The sequence below is a fragment of the Schistocerca nitens genome, chromosome 8, assembly GCF_023898315.1.
Source record: "Schistocerca nitens isolate TAMUIC-IGC-003100 chromosome 8, iqSchNite1.1, whole genome shotgun sequence".
Lineage (NCBI taxonomy): Eukaryota > Metazoa > Arthropoda > Insecta > Orthoptera > Acrididae > Schistocerca > Schistocerca nitens.
This window is the reverse complement of record NC_064621.1, coordinates 611,877,961-611,904,178: the sequence shown is the minus strand read 5'-3', so window position 1 is coordinate 611,904,178 and position 26,218 is coordinate 611,877,961. Positions and strand designations below refer to the sequence as shown.

Below are 26,218 nucleotides of genomic sequence, written 5' to 3'. Positions count from 1 at the left end.
CCCCATTATAATATCATCTTCCTGCATCAGGTCTTAAGATGTCTTGATGCCTCACTTTCTTAGTATGTTTAACAAACATGACGATTTTTCAGAAACAACGTCAATACATTCGATATCAGCACAAGTACACCTCAATATATTGTTGTCGAGTTGGCAAGGCATTTGATATTTTCTTTAATGTTTGTAAATATTTCCATTTGACCTGGCAAGGGAAAGTAATTCTGTTGATAGCTTTCACAAGATAAGAAAGAGCAGAAGCTGGTGGCTGACGATAAGTATCGGTATCTCTCTTTACTGCAGAACTTCCGAGTTTTGATAGTTTCGAAGTCGATTCAAGGATTAGAAGTTAGCAAATTTCCACAGCATCTCCAAACTTGACAGGGATAGTCCTCATATAAGGATATTTTTATTTCGTTGCCACAGCCATACTCTTTTGCCACATTACGCCAATAACCTTGAGCAAAGTGAATTACGGGAAGAGTCATAAATGAGCCAGAAAATATAATTTGTAGATGTCACTAGCTGATTACCTGGCATTGTCTGCTGGATTATTTATATACTGAAAAAGGTCAGAAGTCTTTCATAGTTTAAAAACAAAGTTAATTTTAGAAACAACCCCCAGGCTGTGGCTAAGCCATGTCTCCGCAATATCCTTTCTTCCAGGAGTGCTAGTTCTGCAAGGTTCGCACGAGAGCTTCTGTGAAGTTTGGAAGGTATGAGACGAGGTACTGGCGGAATTAGAGCTGTGAGGACGGGGCGTGTGTCGTGCTTGGGTAATTCAGTTGGTAGAGCACTTTCCCGCGAAAGGCAAAGGTCTCGAGTTCGAGTCTCGGTCCGGCACACAGTTTTAATCTGCCAGGAAGTTTCCAAGTTAATTTTATTTACGTTTCTAAAAGTATGACACGTCCGTCTTAGAATTTTATAAGTCCCCCATCACTTCTTTCGCCTTCAGGTTAATAAGAGCTTTACTTCTTTTTTCAAATGCAGTACGCAAATTATAAAGTAAGAGATTTTATAGGGTCATTGCGATACTTATTTAACAGAAGACGTAATCAGCTGCAATATTTTATTTTTCCTTCTCTTGTCCCATCCATACCTTATCCTGCCTATCGGTATGTGTGCCTTAGTCCTACGGTATTTTGTACCAAATTTGGAAGAAATTTCTCCAACCTTTACCGAGTTATATGACCCTCTCCTACAATCAACTGTACCTCTAGGGCGTCTCTTATCAGTTAATCTAGCAACAACGAAAACTGTGGATTTATCATAAATATAGTTCATTTTCAATTTTGTTTTCTGTGTCACCCTAATCAGACATGCTTATCAGGACCAATGGTTCTAGAACTGTCACATTTTTCCACTTAGTAAGCTATATAACTGCCAAGTTTGGCTGAAGTATCTGCAAACGTTGCTGCTTTATACCTGCGTTTACACCGCAGATAGGATTACTCGTTTTGTCTCATAATTACGGTCAATGCCTCAGATTACCAATACGTATACTAAGTTGTGTTGAAATTTCAACATATAGTTCAAAGCTATGCTGGAAGATGTACACATACAGGGTGTTCAAAAAAATGTGTCGAATACTTTGCGAGGTGGTTGTACTCATCGAAACAAGAGAAATAAGTCCAATAAACATAGGTCCGGAAACGCAAACTTTCCGAGATAAACACTTGTTTATAGAAAGGGCTGCGAGACGCTTAGCTGCAGATATTAGCACAGACGCTGCATTGGCACTCCATCAAATGTATCGGCGGGGTATTATGACGTCTTACTCACAGTATTCTACCTACAGGGTGACAGTTATTGATCTATATGTAAAAAACGTGAAGTAGTTGCAAACTACGGTGTGCACACAGTTTAGTCAACATGTAAACGTCACTACAGATATTCGGATTTAGGTTATGACATGTTCGATATGCCTGCCATCATTGGCGATGATGTGGCGCAAACGAATAGCGAAATTCTGCATGTCCCGTGAAGTGGCGGAAAATCGATGGTGTCGATGATCTGATTGGCTGTTTTCAGCTCAGCAATGCATTTGGGGTTATTGCTGTACACGTTATCTTTAATATAGCCCCACAAAAAGGAGTAGCATGTGTTCACATCCGGAGAATATGTCGGCCAATCGAGGCCCACGCCAATGGCCTGTGGGTACCCCAGGGCCAGAATGCTGTCCCCAAAGTACTCCTCCAGGACACCAAAGACTCTCCAGCTTCTCTGCGGTCGAGCTCCGTCTTGCAGGATTTACATCGTGCCGAAATCAGGGTCACTTTGGGTAATGGGGATTAAATCATCTTCCAAAACTGTCACGTACCTTTCACTACTGACCGTTCCATCAAGGAATATCGCAGCCATTATTCGCTGACTGGACATTGCACACCGCACATCACCCGTTGAAAGTGAAAAGACTTCTCGATCGCGAAATGTGAGTCCTCAGTCCCTCAAATGCGCCAATTTTCCTTATTGACGAACCCATGCGAGTGAAAGCGAGCCAAACCATACTAATTCCCATCATCCCCCGCGGCCAGCCGTATAGTTTGAACGTCCAGACGCAAACCGTTGAGACGTTATGACGATTTTACTTCATACAGTTCAATAATTGTCATCCTGTAACATTAGGTGGTCTGCAGTCAACTGTGTGGTTCCAGTCGTGTTGTGTGCCTTATTGTACAGTACTGTCAACCCTGGGTACGTATCATGGTGTTTTATCTTCTTCCAAATGCGGATTCACTTATGTGTTTACCGCTTTTGCGCTGTTTGTGCGTACAGATGGTGAAGCACATTTTCTCTCTTCCACCACTTGTTAGCAATTGTCGCATAGTACACGACAAGTGAAATGGTGGATATGATATTCTGCTGTGGTTTAGCAAATGAAAGCAGCTTACGAACCCGTGTCCTCTATGCTGAAAAGTATCCACAGCGCAGAGTGTCCTCTGATAAGCTGTTCGGCAGACTTTTCCAGCGTCTGAGGGACACAGGTACCACTGCACCTCGGAAGACAGACAGTGGAAGGCCTAGCAGAGTTCGCGCGTCTGACGTGGAGGAGCGCGTGCTACATTCGGTGGAAGAAACCTCTGCGACCAGTGTGCGATTATTAGCAGCAGCAGAAGGAGTGTCTGCCTCTTATCTGGGGTACTTCATGGCAAACTGCTGTATCCATATCATCTACAGCGCGCTCAGGCCCTGCGGCCTTAGGATCGTCCTGGCAGATAGAGGTTCGGTCAATGGCTGTTGCACAAGTGTTCCGCAGATCCACTGTTCACGTCCAAGGTTTTATTTATCGATGAGTCAGGGTTCACAAGAGATGGTGTTGTGAATTTCCATAACCAGCCTGTATGGCCAGATGTAAATCCCCAAACAATTCGCCGGCCGCGGTGGTCTCGCGGTTCTAGGCGCGCAGTCCGGAACCGCGCGACTGCTACGGTCGCAGGTTCGAATCCTGCCTCGGGCATGGATGTGTGTGATGTCCTTAGGTTAGTTAGATTTAACTAGTTCTAAGTTCTAGGGGACTGATGACCTAAGATGTTAAGTCCCATAGTGCTCAGAGCCATTTGAACCAACCCAAGCAATTCAGGAAGGAGGGCGTCAACACCGATTCTCAATCATCGTATATGCAGGCGTACTTCGCGATAGATTAATAGGGCCATACGTGCTATCACAAAGGTTAACTGGACTTTCTCACTGATGTTTTGCCTACCTTGCTGGAGGCTGTGCTATTGCAGCAGCGAATACAAACCTGGTTCATGTGTGATGGCGCAGCTGCAACCTTTCGTCGCAATGTGCGCGAACGTCTAATGCAGACTTCTCAACCGCTGGAAGGGGGAAGGGGGTAGCGAGGGGAAAGCGCAAAATTTGGCCTGCTCGTTCCCCAGGCCTCAATCCCCTAGACTTTTGGTTATGGGGGCACTTGAAGGAATTGGTCTACGCCACGCCAATCAACGATGTGCGGACACTACAGGGTTGCGTCTTCAATGTGTGCCAACAGGTACAGCAACAACTGGGTATACTTCAAAGCGTGCGTCATTCCTTGCGCCAGACGGCGGAGGGGTGCGTTATCATGGACGGATGCCACGTTGAACACCTGCAAACATGTGTTTATAGCACAAAGTATGCGTTTCCGTACCAAGGTCTATGGAACTTATCCCAGAAAGTATGCATTTCCCGAGCCATGTTTATTGGACTTCTTTTTCTTGTTCCTATGAGAACTATGCACCTCTCAGAGTACTCGACACTTTTTTTAATACCCTGTATATGTTTCAAATGTTAATTTTATGTTGTTCTAAACGTTATAAGAACTTTCTCAACTTACTGTATTGTCGACAACGAATTGAAAGACGTTAGGTTTTACGTTGGGGAACTGGAATTTTAGTACTGTTACCGTGCATCAAGTAGCTAAGCAAAACGTATTACACAATCCTACCTACTGAAGAAACAGTTAATCATCAACTAAAATGGGAGCACCACACAACTGTAAAGTAAAGTCTTCCACGCTCAGTCCGTGAACGGGCTTCTGGCCTGCTTGCAGGGAGATTGCATCCCTTTGTTCCCTACGGCACTAGGAAGGGGGGGGGGGGGGAGGGGACCTGGGACCGTGCTGCACGGACTGGAACGAGGAAAAGTCCCCACTGCCACTCAGAATTGAATCTGAGACCTGAGAAACGAAGGAAGATAAAGTTTTCAACGTACCGTCGACAGCAAGGCTATAATTTCACAATTCTTTAACAAAAACGAATACAGAATAACGATTCTGACTGCATGAAACTGTTCCCCTATTTGTGCTCCATTTTTTTCTGTACACACTATCGTGTAAAATGTGATCACAACCATGAGGGACGGGAGACAATTTTCTACATACCTTTGACCGTGCTTGTAGATCACCTTCATGGGAAACGGTAGACTAAAAGCAACTAGTAGTGTACAGTACTTTTCAACAAATAGGCATGCTATGCACGAGTTCTCTTCTGACCATGTGTGACACGCCGGGAAAAAACACATTCAGAGACAAAGAAATTGCCACAGTCGAAATAAGGTCGTGAAGCACCTTCAGCAGTGATTCTACATTCTCCGATAATGTGTGTATCACAGAAACAGCCTAAATAGAATACAGGAGGGGTGACAAAGTAAATTTGCGCACGGGTCATAAACACTAATGAGGGACATATCTCCAAACACGTAATCACCATATGTTCATAATGAACTTCATAATTATCGTAATAAATAGATACAGCCATTCCCCAAAAATTCAGGCGGGTGATGAACAGACCGCATTTTTTCCACGATTAGTACTTAAAATTATCTATAGACCGGCTTTAGAGCAACTTGAAATTCCTTCTGTTTGCGAAAGAACAACCGTTTCCAATCGACATTACACTTCTCTAGGCCTCGTTACACAGGACCAGACATGACAAGGGATAACGTGGTGCTTAATGTTGTGAATTACAAAAAAGAAACTTCCGAAATGACAAAAAATTATATAAATTCAGCCAACTCCAACTCACTGGGTAGTTATTTAAGCAATGCTTGGCAGTTACACGGCCTCATAATTTCATTTGTACTACACAAAGAAAAAAGAAAGGATCTCCACTCATTGACCTGTCACCTCTACACAGAAAACATATTTTTATTTTCTGAAATTATTCATAAAATAATTCTACAGTGGAAGCATTAACGTAAATAGCGAGCAACAGGATATGAGATAACCAGACAGAAGGTTAGTTGGACCCAGAAGAAGCGCCATAAAGACGCTGGACTCCGATCTATAACTTGTACAACTTTTCTAGCAATCATTACTAAAAACTTTTGTGTGATAGGAGATTATTAACTGAAAAACATCAAATAAGATTTTCATGCCAACCTGTCGCGCAAGAGTAGTGGCGATACCATCAAAATCTGCAAGCTGTCTGAAAACTTCATCCGTGCCGCACCGTAAACCCAGTACAAATGTCACCGAAGGCTTTTATTCACTTCCGCCCGCTGCCTATCTAAGGTTTCTTAAAACATTATGATCGACACATGGTCACTGATGGACGCACAGCATCCCGCGTGGACCTTTCCTTGTTCAGGTATGCCCCTGGTACACTGCTAGAGTCACATTACCTTTGACCAAACCGACTACCAGCGTGCATTACAGAATTTAAAGCCCTTTGTGTGAAATTGAATATCTTTCTTTTTACGATGTCAGTTTGACACGAAAATTATCAGAACAGACACGAACGAAAATATCAGTTATGGAAGTGAGTAATTGAGTCATCCTCTCAACAAGCGCCTTTCAGAATTTCTGAAGCAAACTATTATGTATTATAACGATATGTTTACGTAATGTGTATACATAAACATACAGTTATAAATGTCCCCGTTCGTAGTCGCTAATTATAACAATATGTTACTTTTGTGCTGTAACATATAGCTATAATCAGCGGTGGAAACATATTTGCGAACGCCGACCGTGTGCGGCTGTTTCTTGTTGGATCGTCTGATCAGTCGGAAGTTGCATTGCAGAGGAGAGTAAATGCCTATTCAAAAATATAATTATTTTGGATAGCTCAACATGAATTTCCTAAGGGACCGTAGTTTATCATGCATTTACCAGTAGGATATGGCGCGGAGAAAATATTTCGCCGCATGCAACTTCCGTCCGAACTCGACGAAAGAATTCGTGACTGAGAACTCTCTATTTGGCAGAAACATAAAGAAAATTAAATAATTTCATGAAGGAGTGAGACATAGATTCTATATTAAATAAATAGTCCATACACCAGTTCCATTTAAATCTGAATTTATGGCAATTAATAGATGAACTTACACTGCAATGAAAGATTTAACATTGATGCCGTTTTCACTGGCACTTCTCGTGGTGGTGGTGGTGGTGGTGGTGGTGGTTGTTAGTGTTTAACGTCCCGTCGACAACGAGGTCATTAGAGACGGAGCGCAAGCTCGGGTTAGGGAAGGATTGGGAAGGAAATCGGCCGTGCCCTTTCAAAGGAACCATCCCGGCATTTGCCTGAAACGATTTAGGGAAATCACGGAAAACCTAAATCAGGATGGCCGGAGACGGGATTGAACCGTCGTCCTCCCGAATGCGAGTCCAGTGTGCTAACCACTGCAGGCACTTCTCGTAATGAAAACAATACCTTTGACGTTTTCACATACACGTCGCACAATAAATCTACTGCTATGCACTTTTAGTACTACACATTTACTTTACTCTAAAACAATATTAATTTTAACGATAATAATAGGCGGCAAGACATGCGCGTCCGACACAAGTTACAGGAGACAAGAGAAGAATGAGTAACTGTTCATCGAGAATATCTCGTACCTCAAAAAAAAAAGTGTAAATGTGTTCTTCTTCTGTCCGTTTTTCGCGCCGCGGTTTTCAAAGTCAGTAACTCACTGCATCTCTGACGGCGCTTCGACAATAAACAAGTTACGTCACAGGTCGTTCACCTTTTACATTCTCGCAACATTATTTGCTAACTGTAGCTGTTGCCGAGCGACTGCTCGATTAATGAATGATTTAAAATGATAAGGCAATCACATAATGTTACAGTATACATAGCTGCACGGGATTTACGTAAATTCAACATCAGTAGCCTACATTACATAGCACCCCACAGTGGTTACGAAATTTCATTGCCACCATTATAACTGTTCGGCAGAAAATGTAGAGTCCCCATTATGATGTTTTGAAACTGGCTTTGCTAAAGCTCGGACTTCTCAGTTGACAAAATATTATATTCCGCTTTTCATTTCAGTGATGATCTAAAGAGAAGTCTTCCAACACTGATATATACTGTTTGCACATGTCTGCGTAAATCATGTGTGAAAAAGTGTAATGTTTGACAACTGAAAGAAGGAAGGGAAACCCTTTATATCACTTTCCCTGTGATCTGTGCCTCGTCGTCCAGCGCCGTGAATATAATGAGCGCCAGAAGTTGCTCATTAGAGGGACCCGTGGGTTTGGCTGGCTTTGCTCGCTTACCCCCTGCCTTCTCATTCGTCCTTATACCGGCGGTCACCGTTTGTCTCCCTTCTCCATTTTCTGTTTTCCATTTCAGATATGTCTCACCCATTATCAAACGGTCTAGCTACAAAACGCGAAAACGCATGACCGAACGATGCAGTGTTACTAATTACAAAAGAATTACTTCCAACTGCGATGGCGCGCACAAGCTACAATCCATTGAAGGAATGGAAACTGATATTATTACTTCAGAACAAGATTTATTGTTTCAATTAGGAGGATAATTCTGACCACCGTTGGTAAGTTTCTCAAATGGAAAATAATGTATATTGAAGGAGTCAAGATAAGTAGAGCACTATGGTAATATATAAGCAACTTCTATTACAATTCTCGAGTAACGAAGAAAAACATAAAGACTAGTAGGAAGAACATTGCAACAAAAATTACGTATCCTAACGTACTTCACTACGGCTTTAAAAGTATGGATTCAGATGTAAGAATAATTTTCGTACTTCGGATGTCAGTTAAAATTTTATTTCATAGAAACATATAAAAAAGTAGCAGTTGCTTCTACAATTTGACTCTGTTGTTATTTACTCTACCTTCTACAACTTTTACTGATTAAATTTTACATGTACCAACCGAAGTATAAATTCAAAGTGCACGCGAATTTCTTTGGGTAAGACGCAGTATAAAATTCGAATACAAACTTAAGCCAGCAGAAAATGGTATTTCAATCATCCATCAATCGAATGATCTAATTACAATTTCGTAAATAATGGGTGATATTCTGCAAAAAAATTCTAAATACCTTGTCTAAAAGTTATCTAAAACATATAGCTTGCAAGCCGACCCGTAATGAAAATAAATAAGGGACAATCAAATGAGAACGGTGCAGATGGTAAACAAGTAAGTAGACTGTTCATTATTTCGAATGGCCATAACTTTTAATACACTTATCCCATTGTAAGACAAGACTGTCAGTTCCTTCGTGGAAAAATATTTGCGTTTGCCTGCGGGACAATGATTGTACCCAGTCGTGCACCTCTTAGCTCGGAGAAAATCAATGGTAACGAATGTCTTTCGTCAGGGCTCCAAAAGTATGGAATTCGCACAGGGAGAGGGCACTGGGACTTGATGTGCTTCAATTTCTGCAAATTGTGCACGTACGGCTGTTGTGATGCCGTGTTCCAACAAGTCAATGAGCGGCGGGCCTTTGCACTCAAAGAAAAATATCGTCACGGCTTTTCCGGAGCTGGGGTGCCTGTTGTTTCGATTACGCTGCAGAAGCTCTGCTGGGAATCCTCCCTACAGACCCTACCTCTCCCCTTGCGATTTCCACATTTTTGGAGCACTTACGAAAGACGTTTGTGACCGTAGATTTGCTTCGGATGAAGAGGTGCGCGCCAGGATACAATCATGGTTCCATGAAGTCATTGACCGTCTTATCTCACACTGAGCTAAAATTATTAACGGTTATGGCAATTACTTTTTCCATGTATCCCCTTTTCATTTGACTGCCCCTTATACGTTAGATCTAATGGCAAAAAATATATTGACCTCTAATAACCACAATTAAGTCGGTAAGAGTCACCATGAGACAGTTGTAGCAATGTAGTACAAAGAGGAAATCGAAACATTTACAGTTGGCAGGAGCATAGAGATGATCTCTGCCTCCATTTTTAATAATCGAGCAAACACTGGATAGATACGTACGAAGGCCAGTTACTAATCCCTGCTATATCTTTGTCCTTTATTAAGTTACGTAAGGCAGCGTTCTGTGATTGAATTCCTTACTGCATTAGATGAAGTGACGAGTGTTGTTCCAACTCTGGCCAAAGTTGCAACGCATTCCCTTCTCTGGTCCTACCGGTCTTTGCTACTATTAACACGACAATGGGTGCAGTGGATAGCATTTTGGGTTAGCGTGAAAGAGGTCAACGGTTCGATTCTGGGTGGTGGCGTGTTTCATTTTATTTGCCATTTTCATTCTGCCTTATAATACTGTAGTATAGACAGTTTCTTAAGCAGCATGTTCCCGACATTTACATAGTACATGTTAGGAATTTATTTGCAAAGCTCATTGCTAGCCTACCTATACTGGTGACGTAAGGCCTTATCGAAATGTAACGGACCTGAACGTGGCAAGAATAATAGTTGGTGGTAATCGATGGGACTATAGTGGGAGGGTACACAGGAAACAGGTTTGGAATCTAGGGTAAGCGATGGTGTGAAATAATTCGCGTCCACGGCGTACAAAAAGCTTCTCTAAAAGCTGAGCAGGGAAAAAGATTGTACTTCCAGTTCTGTGTTCGTCGTACGTTAAATGCAAATGTTTTGTAGAAAACTCACTGTAATCGCTGTATGCTGATTAAGACACCAGATAGCGTACGACAGAGACTACGTTTAGCATATAAAAACAAATTCACCACGACACGGAACAGAATCCTTGACGTCCTGCATGCTAACCCAAAAGGCAATCCGTTGCAGCAACTCCATAGCACTACTCAGATACGCTAAGAGAGGTAGTTACCGTACATGTGAATGCAGTGTTGCCAGGTTGCCTATCTTTAACTTCCATTCACCGCCGGAAATATGCGCAGCTCGAAATTTTGTGAGAGACATTTTTCTCTCGCTATTACGTGAGGAATCGCGCTGCGAAGTCCGAGCGTGTGAATTTTTCTTCACCTGTACACGCGATTGCGAGAGTGTTATCCTACACGTTGTGGCAAGGTTGTACTTGAGTACTACTACTGATGGTCAGTCAATTTGAAAGCCACTTTACCGTAATAAACCGAATTGTCTCTTGTTTCATTTATTAGTCACTGAATTCGTAATTCCTTATTTTGGAGGCTGTCTAATTAACCCATATGAGATCACAGGGCCAATGAACATACTTCTAGATTAGAGACAAACTGAATTGCTTACAATAGCTTCCCCATCTAGTGCCGCCAACTTAATAACAGAACGCAGCATGTCATTCTCAATGGAGACAAGTCTTCCGAAGTAAGAGTGATTTCAGGTGTGCCGCAGGGGAGTGTCGTAGGACCGTTGCTATTCACAATATACATAAATGACCTTGTGGATGACATCGGAAGTTCACTGAGGCTTCTTGCAGATGATTCTGTGGTGTATCGAGAGGTTGTTACAATGGAAAATTGTACTGAAATGCAGGAGGATCTGAAGCGAATTGACGCATGGTGCAGGGAATGGCAATTGAATCTCAATGCAGACAAGTGTAATGTGCTGCGAATACATTGAAAGATAGATCCCTTATCATTTATCTACAATATAGCAGGTCAGCAACTGGAAGCAGTTAATTCCATAAATTACCTGGGAGTACGCATTAGGAGTGATTTAAAATGGAATGATCATGTACAGTTGATCGTCGGTAAAGCAGATACCAGACAGATTCATTGGAAGAATCCTAAGGAAATGCAATCCGAAAACAAAGGAAGTAGTTTACAGTACGCTTGTTCGCCCACTGCTTGAATACTGTTCAGCAGTGTGGGATCCGTACCAGATAGGTTTGATAGAAGAGATAGAGAAGATCCGACGGAGAGCAGCGCGCTTCGTTACAGGATCATTTAGTAATCGCGAAAGCGTTACGGAGATGATAGATAAACTCCAGTGGAAGACTCTGCAGGAGAGACGCTCAGTAGCTCGGTACGGGCTTTTGTTGAAGTTTAGAGAACATACATTCACCGAAGAGTCAAGCAGTATATTGCTCCCTCCTACGTATATCTCGCTAAGAGACCATGAGGATAAAATCAGGGAGATTAGAGCGCACACAGAAGCATACCGACAATCCTTCTTTCCACGATCAATACGAGACTGGAATAGGAGGGAGAACCGATAGAGCTACTCAAGGTACCCTCCGCCACACACCTTCAGGTGGCTTGCGGAGTATGGATGTAGATGTAGATAATTTCCTAGGTATTTTGAATTGATCTGCACTGGGGATATTACGTGAATTTGCTGACTGGATGTCGATGCGGTCCCTTCGGCGTTATTTGCCCGGTTACTCGAGTTGTTTTGATACGAGGCCGCACAGTGTCTGGTGACCGTGGTGGTGTTGGTGTGTGCCGGCAGGTGAACTCCAACGACGACCGCGGCATCCTGGAGGGCCGGTGGGACGGCGACTACGAGGACGGGACGGCGCCCGCCGCCTGGACCGGCTCGGTGGCCATCATGCAGCAGTACCTGGACACCGGCGTCGAGGTCAAGTACGGCCAGTGCTGGGTGTTCGCCGGCGTCGCCGCCACCGGTGAGTCTAATCGCCGCGTTGCACCACAGCCAGATGGTCACCGGCAGGGGTGGCCGTTATCGCCGAAACAACACGTCTTCCAACTCCAGTTTAAAATACACTCCTGGAAATGGAAAAAAGAACACATTGACACCGGTGTGTCAGACCCACCATACTTGCTCCGGACACTGCGAGAGGGCTGTACAAGCAATGATCACACGCACGGCACAGCGGACACACCAGGAACCGCGGTGTTGGCCGTCGAATGGCGCTAGCTGCGCAGCATTTGTGCATCGCCGCCGTCAGTGTCAGCCAGTTTGCCGTGGCATACGGAGCTCCATCGCAGTCTTTAACACTGGTAGCATGCCGCGACAGCGTGGACGTGAACCGCATGTGCAGTTGACGGACTTTGAGCGACGGCGTATAGTGGGCATGCGGGAGGCCGGGTGGACGTACCGCCGAATTGCTCACCACGTGGGGCGTGAGGTCTCCACAGTACATCGATGTTGTCGCCAGTGGTCGGCGGAAGGTGCACGTGCCCGTCGACCTGGGACCGGAGCGCAGCGACGCACGGATGCACGCCAAGACCGTAGGATCCTACGCAGTGCCGTAGGGGACCGCACCGCCACTTCCCAGCAAATTAGGGACACTGTTGCTCCTGGGGTATCGGCGAGGACCATTCGCAACCGTCTCCATGAAGCTGGGCTACGGTCCCGCACACCGTTAGGCCGTCTTCCGCTCACGCCCCAACATCGTGCAGCCCGCCTCCAGTGGTGTCGCGACAGGCGTGAATGGAGGGACGAATGGAGACGTGTCGTCTTCAGCGATGAGAGTCGCTTCTGCCTTGGTGCCAATGATGGTCGTATGCGTGTTTGGCGCCGTGCAGGTGAGCGCCACAATCAGGACTGCATACGACCGAGGCACACAGGGCCAACACCCGGCATCATGGTGTGGGGAGCGATCTCCTACACTGGCCGTACACCACTGGTGATCGTCGAGGGGACACTGAATAGTGCACGGTACATCCAAACCGTCATCGAACCCATCGTTCTACCATTCCTCGACCGGCAAGGGAACTTGCTGTTCCAACAGGACAATGCACGTCCGCATGTATCCCGTGCCACCCAACGTGCTCTAGAAGGTGTAAGTCAACTACCCTGGCCAGCAAGATCTCCGGATCTGTCCCCCATTGAGCATGTTTGGGACTGGATGATGCGTCGTCTCACGCGGTCTGCACGTCCAGCACGAACGCTGGTCCAACTGAGGCGCCAGGTGGAAATGGCATGGCAAGCCGTTCCACAGGACTACATCCAGCATCTCTACGATCGTCTCCATGGGAGAATAGCAGCCTGCATTGCTGCGAAAGGTGGATATACACTGTACTAGTGCCGACATTGTGCATGCTCTGTTGCCTGTGTCTATGTGCCTGTGGTTCTGTCAGTGTGATCATGTGATGTATCTGACCCCAGGAATGTGTCAATAAAGTTTCCCCTTCCTGGGACAATGAATTCACGGTGTTCTTATTTCAATTTCCAGGAGTGTAATACACAAACTGGTTAGGCTAAGTTCGAAACAGTACAGACTACCTCCACCATCATACGGACATACCACTGTACGCTCTTCGAATCAGTACTCAGCTTCGCAGCTAGCACGTGGGCACATAGACTGAACGTGATCACCAACAAAGCGTCATCAGAATGAGATTTTCACTCTGCAGCTGATATGAAACTTCCTGTCAGATTAAAACTGTGTGCCGGACCGAGACTCGAACTCGGGAAAGGCAAAGGTCCCGAGTTCGAGTCTCGGTCCGACACACAGTTTTCATCTGCCAGGAAGTTTCAAGCATCATCAGTCAGACGAGGGCAGAGAAGTGTTCTACTTAGGCTCTCTGGAGCCTTCGGCACCACCTCAGTGGATGCACTGTGTGTGATGTTCGGAATATGCACCACAGATATCACGATCAAATACATAGCTGCAAGGTACTGGTTAAAGGTGGGGAGACTAGATAAGGTACACACAATAACCTTCGTGCCGATACAGACAATACGTCACACTAAAAGTTGGCGTTTGGATAAATAGCATGGTGAGTGGGATGTAAGTGACAAGAAACGTAGACTGACTTCCTACGTGACATAAGGGAGCGGTTGAGAATGAAACATATCTATCCCAGCCGCAGTACGGTACATTTCTTATACGGACATGGACCTTATCCCACGCACTTAAACCGCGTGCGTCTGAGGCAGACACCTGCATGTACGGGTACAAGTGGGAAATAAGGCTCCCCAGAACACACTCTATTTTTCTGCGTGCAATTGCGTGAACAATAAACATACATTTAGACTACATAGAAATAGAGATAGATATACTCGTTTACACGGCAATAAGAAATGAAGAACAATGGGCACATTTAAACGTAGAGATGCGTTTATGCAACGTAACAAGAATCTCCACAAAGTGACAATCTGCCCACAGTGACAGAGACGATAGTGACAATAAGGAGGAACAGGAGGTGTGATAGTCAATAAGCATAAGGTGCTGGTGATCTAGCCAAGAAATCACCAAATTCTGTACACGGATGAGCACCTGAAGTTAATACATAGGATCAGCGATACATAGGATCAGCAGTACTATTTCTCTACTAATAACCATGTGTGTGTGTGTGTGTGTGTGTGTGTGTGAGTGTGTGTGTGTGTGTGTGTGTGTGTGACTGGCGGTCAACAGCTCGAAGAAACCATTCCGAGGTATTCACGTCAGCCACAATCGGTGATGGCACTAACAAATGTCTCCTCTTTCTTATCACCCTTTTCTGTTCTTCTTAAAAAAATATTTATATTTTAACCTTAAATTATTGTTATTTTGAAAAGTGTTATTTTTTGTAAATGTTGTAGATAAAACAAAAGAAAAGAAAACAGCAAAAAGGCTGAAAAACTAAAATCGTAAGATGTACAACCTGTTTTAAAAACTCAGGTAACAGGTCTATAATTTGGCAATAAATAAATAAAATAAATACTCTCCAGTTTAACCTGACTATCAAAACTGCTCAGAATAAACGGTTTCTGAAATAACCGATTTTCGGTTTTTTATTCGTGTTACTTTTTGTAGTAACGGTAGAAATCGAAGAAAGGTTGGAACATTTTCACTCTCTGAGTCTCAAGATACATAGAATCAAAATATTAAGTGAAATATGCAAATAAAACAAAACTTAGTACGTCCACCGTTCACTGCTTTTCTCAAAAAGTGGTAGGTGTTTGATTACTGTTCAAAATCACCAATAATCTCCTACTGAGTAAGTTTTTGAAACTCTGCTCAAAAATAGTGCCGTAATCGGGGATCATACCACTATCTGGACATTACGAGAAGACAGTCCTAAAGGGCGAAAACTGTAGTTGAAAAATTATTTTTCTATAGTTAATTTGTCCGTTTTTCAGTGCTACGAGCAGGTGAAGTGATTCTATGAAGACACAGGCAGCAGAACAAGAGCTTTCTATTTTCATTGTAAACTATGAGTGAACTATAAGGTCTTACGTTTTGTTCTTGTATTTTATTACAAGTCGGTTGTGGCTCGTCCCATTTTATTTTTTTAAAGAAAATGGACCATTTTACGTCACTGATCTCGCACTTCGTTACATACTTCCAGACTTGGTGTGGTAAGACAACTGACGTCCGACGATGGCAGTGACTAACTACCCCATAGACCACACTCGGCAAGTCTTTCACGCTGCATGTACACGTGTACCACCTAACAGGCCACAACACGTGCTAACAGGTACATTAGTTATATACAGGGTGAGTTACCTAACACTACCGCTGGATATATTTCGTAAACCACATCAAATACTGACGAATCGATTCCAAAGACCGAACGTGAGGAGAGGGGCTAGTGTAATTGGTTAATACAAACCATAAAAAATGCACGGAAGTATGTTTTTTAACACAAACCTACGGTTTTCTAAATGGAACCCCGTTAGTTTTGTTAGCACATCTGAACATATAAACAAATACGTAATCAGTGCCGTTTGTTGCATTGTAAAATGTTTATTACATCCGGAGATATTGTAACCTAAAGTTGACGCTTGAGTACCACTCCTCCGCTGTTCGATCGTGTGTATCGGAGAGCACCGAATTACGTAGGGATCCAAAGGGAACGGTGATGGACCTTAGGTACAGAAGAGGCTGGAACACCACATTACGTCCACATGCTAAGACCTTCTTATTGGTCTTTTTCACTGACGCACATGTACGTTACCGTGAGGGGTGAGGTACACGTTCGACGGGTGTTTCATAGGACGTGGAGGACGCATAAATTGGCCAGCCAGTTCTCCTGATCTTACACCTCTGGACTTCTTTCTGTGGGGTACGTTAAAGGAGAATGTGTACCGTGATGTGCCTACAACCCCAGAGGATATGAAACAACGTATTGTGGCAGCCTGCGGCCACATTACACCAGATGTACTGCGGCGTGTACGACATTCATTACGCCAGAGATTGCAATTATGTGCAGCAAATGATGGCCACCACATTGAACACCTATTGGCCTGACATGTCGGGACACACTCTATTCCACTCCAAAATTGAAAGCGAAAACCACGTGTGTACGTGTACCTCACCCCTCATGGTAACGTACATGTGCGTCAGTGAAAAAGACCAATAAAAAGGTGTTAGCAAGTGGACGTAATGTGGTGTTCCAGTCTCTTCTGTACCTAAGGTCCATCACCGTTCCCTTTGGATCCCTACGTAAATCGGTGCTCTCCGATACACACGATCGAACAGCGGGGGAGTGGTATCCAAGCGTCAAATTTAGGTTACAATATCTCCGGATGTAATTAACATTTTACAATGCAACAAACGGCACTGATTACGTACTTGTTTATATGTTCAGATGTGCAAACAAAACTAACGGGGTTCCATTTAGAAAACCGTAGGTTTGTGTTAAAAAACATACTTCCGTGCATTTTTTTATGGTTTGTATTGACCAATTACACTAGCCCCTCTCCTCACGTTCGGTCTTTGGAATCGATTCGTCAGTATTTGATGTGGTTTACGAAATATATCCAGCGGTAACGTTAGGTGACTCACCCTGTATACGAAGACAGAAACTAGTTCTCGAAAGAACAGTTACTGTTGATGACCGTGCAGCTTTTCCCTGGAGTAAATGATGACTAACTGACAACCTCAGCTGCCGACAGGTGTTTTTGTTATACCTCGATGTGGACAGCTGAAAATGTGTGCCCCGACCGGGACTCAAACCCGGGATCTCCTGCTTACATGGCAGACGCTCTATCCATCTGAGCCACCGAGGACACAGATGAATAGCGCGACTGCAGGGACTTATCCCTTGCACGGTCGGGGCACACATTTTCAGCTGTCCACATCGAGGTATAACAACAACACCTGTCGGCAGCTGAGGTTGTCAGTTAGTCATCATTTAGATACATTACTGTCTCAGAAATGCTGTACTAGTTCTTATGCCACGTGTTTGTTGCACGCTTCTGTCGGTATTGTTATTAGAATAATTTTCTACAATAGCGCAGTACTTCAGAGCAATTAAAATTTTACGACTAAAAATTACTCATTCTTTAAAAAGGACTTATTTAAAAACGAAAAATTTTAGAGCTACTGCTGTGGGTAATTGATACTGTGGTTTTTTAATTCGGTTTTTAGTAAAAAATAAAAACACCAGTTATAACCGAGACCAAACAAATAGCGGAAAATACCGGTTATGCAGAACTAAATTACCGGTATAGGTCTTGACCGGTCGTTTTTCCCCGTCCCCAGTTACTGGCCGGCTCCCCTACACTGCCCTGTATAAAACGGTAACCAACGACAGGCACTTACGGGGAAACGACAGGCTGACGGACGAAACTATTGCTCAAATTCAGGAACTTTTTTCCTCCATACAGGAATACAGTAGACAAAAGAGGTTTGCTGCAATGAATAAAGCATACATCGAAGTTTTTATTGGTATTTTTTATTGAAAATTATTAATACCTTCCAATGAAATGAACACCCTTAGCTGCTTACAGGCGTTGACATACGTCAAGGGGGACAGATGATAATGTGTGCCCCGACCGGGACTCGAACCCGGGATCCCCCGCTTACATGGTAGACGCTCTATCGATCTGAGACACCCTGTATAATGGGCGGGGGCACTACAAATGTAGTGCGGGACAATAGGTTGAGAATGTGGGTTTCGCGGGAGGCGTGCCAGAGATAAATCCCCGCAGTCGCGGTATTCTCTGTGTCCTCGGTGGCTCAGATGGATAGAGCGTCTGAACGTAAGCAGGAGATCCCTGGTTCGCGTCCCGGTCGGAACACACATTACCATCTGTTGCCGTTGACGTATGTCAACGCCTGTAAGCAGCTAAGGCTATTCATTTCATTTTAATTTCATTATAACGAGCTGCATGGTCACATGTCCGAAAGAACAGATACCATCTTAGTATATATTTATATCTTCACTGTGTAACTGTGATTTTCCCGAGGCAGCTCTGAAAGGAGCTAGATCGACGATTGCCGCTGTAACTCCGGTTGTGGTTATTCGAAACATGAATTTAACATATCACCCTCATCTTTACAGATGTACTCGTAATTTTAGTTCACCGAAAAAGAATCTGCAAAAAAAAAAAAGCGAAATTATACATATTTGAAGAAAATAGCCATTTTTGGAGCCCTCCTTTTTGGCCGAAAAAATACTAACAACATAAAAAAAATCGGTTACGGTGAAATGAGAAGAATTCAATTTGTTTCAAGGGGGGCCAAAATTAATTAAAATCGGAAGAAAATTGTAGCCTGGGTGACGGCAACCATGCCGAAAACTATGGTTTTGAGAAAGACCTCTTTAAAGTTTGGCACGTATGTATCGTATAAAAAAAGGTCAAAGGTTGAACCTTACGGGATATCATCGATGCCTGGTACATAATAACTATCGCCCCGTCTAGAACATGTCCGGCCTCTGCTATTTTTACCTGATAAGCCCTCATTTTCGTCCTCAAAGTCCTTTTCGTCGCTAAACGCTTCGCCACTGGCGTCTCTATCTTCATAGAATCGGCGCTTTAATCGCCGATTTTGATTTGAAGGGCATTTGCCACGTGCATTACATGTGAAAAATATCAAACAAATTTGGTTTTCACTTTACGCCGAACAGTAAAACCACTCATCTCGGAATGACCCCGACTGACGCTAACTCAGCCACGGAACAGATGACTGACCGTCTACCAGGGGGCGCACATGAGAAAAGTGAAAGTCTACTATGTGTTCGAGACATTGGTAAACATTTGCACCATTAGAATGAGCCCTAAAGATCTCACAGACGCAATAAAGGGAGCGTGGGCGGGAAACTTTCTAACGCCGAGGCGTGCCGTGAACGCTCGCCTTCAAACGCTCACACAATCGTTACTTTTTGGAGTTCGCGCATTAATACTTTGGAGAATAATTCTTCAGTGTATATACATTGGCTAGTGCTGGCGTAGCAGACGTGGTGCCGCTACCACGTGGCCAAGTAGCTCCCCAGGTGGCATAAAGTGGAAGAGTGCACCCGGTTCCAGTTCTCCCGCCAGGGATAACTGCGTGGCAGAACCGGGAATCGTACCCGGCTCCTCCGCATCGCACTCAGGCACGCTGACTACACAGCTACAGGAAACGACGCCTCAACACTTACACGTTCGTCTCTCATCTGGTAAAGCCTTGTGGCACCCATGAATCACTAACGTACAGAATTATCTTCCCTACCCCATGCAGCATTTCTTCATATGTTTTTGCGCTAATGAACATTCTGAGTCTTTTAGAAGCTCTGGGAGAATCACGAGACAACAAAGGTTCAGTTGGGTTCTTTCTTGACACCGACAGCATTAGTTCCTGCTCGCGAATGTACGATCACCTCGTCATCTGAACTACATTCCTGGAAATTGAAATAAGAACACCGTGAATTCATTGTCCCAGGAAGGGGAAACTTTATTGACACATCACATGATCACACTGACAGAACCACAGGCACATAGACACAGGCAACAGAGCATGCACAATGTCGGCACTAGTACAGTGTATATCCACCTTTCGCAGCAATGCAGGCTGCTATTCTCCCATGGAGACGATCGTAGAGATGCTGGATGTAGTCCTGTGGAACGGCTTGCCATGCCATTTCCACCTGGCGCCTCAGTTGGACCAGCGTTCGTGCTGGACGTGCAGACCGCGTGAGACGACGCTTCATCCAGTCCCAAACATGCTCAATGGGGGACAGATCCGGAGATCTTGCTCGCCAGGGTAGTTGACTTACACCTTCTAGAGCACGTTGGGTGGCACGGGATACATGCGGACGTGCATTGTCCTGTTGGAACAGCAAGTTCCCTTGCCGGTCTAGGAATGGTAGAACGATGGGTTCGATGACGGTTTGGATGCACCGTGCACTATTCAGTGTCCCCTCGACGATCACCAGTGGTGTACGGCCAGTGTAGGAGATCGCTCCCCACACCATGATGCCGGGTGTTGGCCCTGTGTGCCTCGGTCGTATGCAGTCCTGATTGTGGCGCTCACCTGCACGGCGCCAAACACGCATACGACCATCATTGGCACCAAGGCAGAAGCGACTCTCATCGCTGAAGACGACACGTCTCCATTCGTCCCTCCATTCACGCCTGTCGCGACACCACTGGAGGCGGGCTGCACGATGTTGGGGCGGGAGCGGAAGACGGCCTAACGGTGTGCGGGACCGTAGCCCAGCTTCATGGAGACGGTTGCGAATGGTCCTCGCCGATACCCCAGGAGCAACAGTGTCCCTAATTTGCTGGGAAGTGGCGGTGCGGTCCCCTACGGCACTGCGTAGGTTCCTACGGTCTTGGCGTGCATCCGTGCGTCGCTGCGGTCCGGTCCCAGGTCGACGGGCACGTGCACCTTCCGCCGACCACTGGCGACAACATCGATGTACTGTGGAGACCTCACGCCCCACGTGTTGAGCAATTCGGCGGTACGTCCACCCGGCCTCCCGCATGCCCACTATACGCCCTCGCTCAAAGTCCGTCAACTGCACATACGGTTCACGTCCACGCTGTCGCGGCATGCTACCAGTGTTAAAGACTGCGATGGAGCTCCGTATGCCACGGCAAACTGGCTGACACTGACGGCGGCGGTGCACAAATGCTGCGCAGCTAGCGCCATTCGACGGCCAACACCGCGGTTCCTGGTGTGTCCCCTGTGCCGTGCGTGTGATCATTGCTTGTACAGCCCTCTCGCAGTGTCCGGAGCAAGTATGGTGGGTCTGACACACCGGTGTCAATGTGTTCTTTTTTCCATTTCCAGGAGTGTAGTAAAAGAGCCGACGCATTTAAACTTTATAGTTTCGCGGTCTAGCTGGTTTTTCGTGATGACGATACCGCTAGTCTGAGTTCTCCGTTTAGTTACTATGTTTTCTTTATGTTTATACCGAAGCCGTTACTTTCGATTCTCCAGGTCAGGTTCCGATTTTCGAGTATTTCGTAGGATCAGTCAACCTGCATGTCTCAAAAGACTGTGGCCATAATTTTCAGCTCGGATACCGATATTCTGACATTTTCTTGATGGGAGGGCTCCTTGACATTAATGCTTCGTTCATCTTGAGTGTCACAGAATGCAACCACTTTTCACCTTCTGTGCTACTTCCATGACCAACTGGCAAGAACGATTCTCAAAACGTAAAAAAATACGAATTTTATATCCTGCAAGTAAATGCAAGGACCTTTCTGGTGAATGTGATCTCGGGCTGAATGCCCAACTAAGAAACAATACTTTGGCTGAAGGCCGAATTACAGCAAGAACAAATGATTTCCGGATCAACGCCCAGGCAACAGAATAACTCTTGGCACAAGCGCAGTTCTAATAATAACAACAGTTACTACATGAACGAATTAGTTCTGGCGGAAGGGCGATATTAAAAAGTACTTAAACCAAATTAAATTAGGCTGCCCACAGCCAACGTAACCGTGCGTAGTAACAAGTAGGTCAGTTGTTGGACTTAAACACCACTGACTGATGAAAACGGAGTTCTTCGCGACGGTAATGTTGTATAAAACATTCTCGGGCTTTTTGTCGCGTGAGTTCAGGGTAAAACCTCGAGCTTTCGATGTTTACCCCCATCATCTTCGTCAAGAACAACTCACAGTACACCGATCACTGATGGTCGAGGCCCACAATGGGTGAGAGGATTTAGAGTTAGGATCAAAAAATGGTTCAAAAGGCTCTGAGCACTATGGGACTTAACTGCGGAGGTCATCAGTCCCCTAGAACTTAGATCTACTTAAACCTAGCTAACCTAAGGACATCACACACATCCATGTCCGAGGCAGGATTCGAACCTGCGACCGTTGCGGTCGCCCGGTTCCAGACTGTAGCGCCTAGAACCGCTCGGCCACCCCTGTTGGCTAGAGTTCAGTGTAGCCAAAGTTAAGAAGCAGTATTAATCACACGTCCAAATTGTTGGCGTCATAGACCGTACGTCAACTGGTAATGGTCCGGAGCCTTGCCTTATCAGTTTCCTGGCACGAAATCGATACCTGCTTTCGTGATATTACACTCGCTCTATAAACTGCCATTATTTGGCGACGAATGGCTGCTTGGTACTTCATTTTATACACAAAAACTTATTACACTTCACACGTCAATCTCCGATTGTGTATCCGTCAAAGCCTACCGGCGGCGTTCGAAATCATTGATCGTCTCTTCTATCTAGACATGGAGCTCATTTTGCACGGGATATTTGTATCAGACTTCTTGCTACCTTCCTTATACAACCACCCTTGCCCTTCTGATTCACCACGTAATCTACCGGGTGATCAAAAAGTCAGTACAAATTTGAAAACTGAAAAAATCACGTAATAATGTAGATAGAGTGGTACAAATTGACACACATGCTTGGAATGACATGGGGTTTTATTAGAACAAAAAAAAATACAAAAGTTCAAAAAATGTCCGACAGATGGCGCTTCATCTGATCAGAATAGCAATAATTAGCATAACAAAGTATGACAAACCAAAGATGATGTTCTTTACAGGAAATGCTCAATATGTCGACCATCATTCCTCAACAATAGCAGTAGTCGAGGAATAATGTTGTGAACAACACTGTGAAGCATGTCCGGAGCTATGGTGAGGCATTGGCATCGGATGTTGTCTTTCAGCAACACAAGAGATGGCGGTCGATCACGATACACTTGTGACTTCAGGTAACCCCAAAGCCAATAATCGCACGGACTTTGGTCTGGGGATCTGGGAGGCCAAGCATGACGAAAGTGGCGGCTGAGCACACGATCATCACCAAACGACGCGAGCAAGAGATCTTTCACGCGTCTAGCAGTATGGGGTGGAGCGCCATCCTGCATAAATATCGTACGTTCCAGCAGGTGTTTATCAGCCAGGCTGGGGATGATGCGATTCTGTAACATATCGGCGTACCTCTCATCCGTCACGGTAGCAGTTACAAAACCAGAATCGCGCATTTCCTGGAAGAAAAAAGACCCGATAACGGTAGATGTGGTAAATCCAACCCATACCGTGACTTTCTCGTCGTGCAATGGAGTTTCCGCGACAGTTCTAGGATTTTCGGTAGCCCAAATTCTGCAGTTGTGGGCGTTGACAGACCCTCGGAGCGTGAAATGAGCTTCGTCGGTCCACAACACGTTACTCAACCAATTGTCATCTTCCACCATCTTTTGAACCGCCCACACCGCAAATGCCCTCCGCTTCTCTAAATCGCCAGGTAACAGTTCATGATGCCGATGGATATTGTACGGATAGCATCGGAGGGTACTCCTCAGTGCCAACTAAACACTAGTGCATGGAATGCGGGTGCGACGTGCGACTGCACGAGCGCTGACTTCCCCGTGCGTAGACGAACCCGCTACGGTCTCCATTTCTTCCTGAACTGTCTCAGCAGCATTACGCTTTGTGCTCGGTCGGCCACTACGGTGCCTATCGTCTAAACAACCCGTGGCTTCGAACTTCGAAATCATTCTCGCCACATCTGCATTTGTCAACGGACCTTTACCCGTTCGAATCCCCTACCTAAGGCGATAGGATCGTAACGTTGAATTAGCACATTCCCCATTCTGATAACACAGCTTCACTAAAAGCGCCTTTACAGGTAACGTCAACATGCTGCGACTGCTGTGGCATCTGATTCTCTCTCTCATTATAGCTCCTTTTATACACGATTGTCATGGGCAGTCACTGACGTTTTGCTGTCCAGCGCCATCTGTCGGACATTTTGTGAACTCTCTTTTTTTTTTGTTCTAATAAAACCCCATCTCATCCCAAACATGTGTGTCAATTTTTACCTCTCTATCTACATTTTTCCGTTGTTTACTAAGTTTTCAAATTTATACCGACTTTTTGATCACCTGGTACCTGCTTCGAACGTGCGGAGGACGTGCGACGCCCGCTGCCGCGTCACGCGCTGATAGTGTCCCGTTGGTCCTCCGCAGTGTGCCGCGCCCTGGGCATGCCGGCGCGGGTCGTGTCCAACCTGGTGTCCGCGCACGACGCCAACGAGTCGCTGACCATCGACCGCTACTACGACGCGGAGAACAACGAGATGGACGAAGACCCCAACAACCCCAACTTCGACATGGACTCGGTGTGGAACTATCACGTGTGGACCGACGTGTGGATGGCTCGTCCGGACCTGCCCAAGGGCTACGGCGGCTGGCAGGCGATCGACCCCACCCCGCAGGAACTCAGCACTGGTGAGTACCCCCCAAGAGTACTTGAGTACTTGGTTAAAGCTCGTTCACACATTTTAAGTACCATCAAGTGTGTTACTAATCAGCTGTAACAGGATTTTTTTAGTAATAGCTCTTACTCAGTGAAATGTGTAATAAATAATAGAAATGTTATTTGTAACTGGATGTAGATGAGGATGAAATGGGAGATACGACACTGCTTGAAGGGTTCGACAGAGCACTGAAAGACCTGAGTCGCAACAAGGCCCCGGGAGTAGACAACATTCCATTAGAACTACTGATGGCCTTGGGAGAGCTAGTCGTGACAAAACTCTACCATCTGGTGAGCAAGATGTATGAGACAGGAGAAATACCCTCAGACTTCAAGAAGAATATAATAATTCCAATCCCAAAGAAAGCAGGTGTTGACAGATGTGAAAATTACCGAACTATCAGTTTAATAAGTCACAGCTGCAAAATACTAACGCGAATCCTTTACGGACGAAGGAAAAACTGGTAGAAGCCAACCTCGGGGATGATCAGTTTGGATTCCGTAGAAACGTTGGAACACGTGAGGCAATACTGACCCTACGACTTATCTTAGAAGAAAGATTAAGGAAAGGCAAACCTACGTTTCTAGCATTTCTAGACTTAGAGAAAGCTTTTGACAATGTTGGCTGGAATACTCTCTTTCAAATTCTGAAGGTGGCAGGGGTAACATACAGGGAGCGAAAGGCTATTTACAATTTGTACAGAAACCAGATGGCAGTTATAAGAGTCGAGGGGCATGAAAGCGAAGCAGTGGTTGGGAAGGGAGTGAGACAGTGTTGTACCCTCTCCCGGATTTATTCAATTTGTATATTGAGCAAGCAGTAAAGGAAACAAAAGAAAAGTTCGGAGTAGGTATTAAAATCCATGGAGAAGAAGTAAAAACTTTGAGGTTCGCCGATGACATTGTAATTCTGTCATAGACAGCAAAGGACTTGGAAGAGCAGTTGAACACAATGGACGGTGTGTTGAAGGGGGGGATATAAGATGAACATCAACAAAGGCATAATGAAGAGAATGGAATGTAGTCGAATTATATTGGGTGATGCAGCGGGAATTAGATTAGGAAATGAGACGCTTAAAGTAGTAAAGGAGTTTTGCTATTTGGGGAGCAAAATAACTGATGATGGATATAAAATGTAGACTGGCAATGGAAAGGGAAGCGTTTCTGTAGAAGAGAAATTTGTTAACATCGAATATAGATTTAACTGTCAGGAAGTCGTTCCTGAAAGTATTTGATGGAGTGTAGCCATGTATGGAAGTGAAACATGGACG

The 26,218-nt window shown here is 45.0% G+C and overlaps 1 protein-coding gene across 1 annotated transcript in view; it reads left to right on the top strand.

Moving 5' to 3' along the window:
- LOC126198551 (hemocyte protein-glutamine gamma-glutamyltransferase-like) overlaps positions 1-26,218 on the top strand; it is a 394,601-nt gene that overhangs the window by 115,146 nt on the left and 253,237 nt on the right. Inside the window, exons 6-7 of the mRNA XM_049934974.1 lie at positions 12,059-12,233; positions 24,659-24,919. Of these exons, the coding sequence (XP_049790931.1) occupies positions 12,059-12,233; positions 24,659-24,919 (436 nt within the window). The remainder of the gene's footprint in view (positions 1-12,058; positions 12,234-24,658; positions 24,920-26,218) is intronic.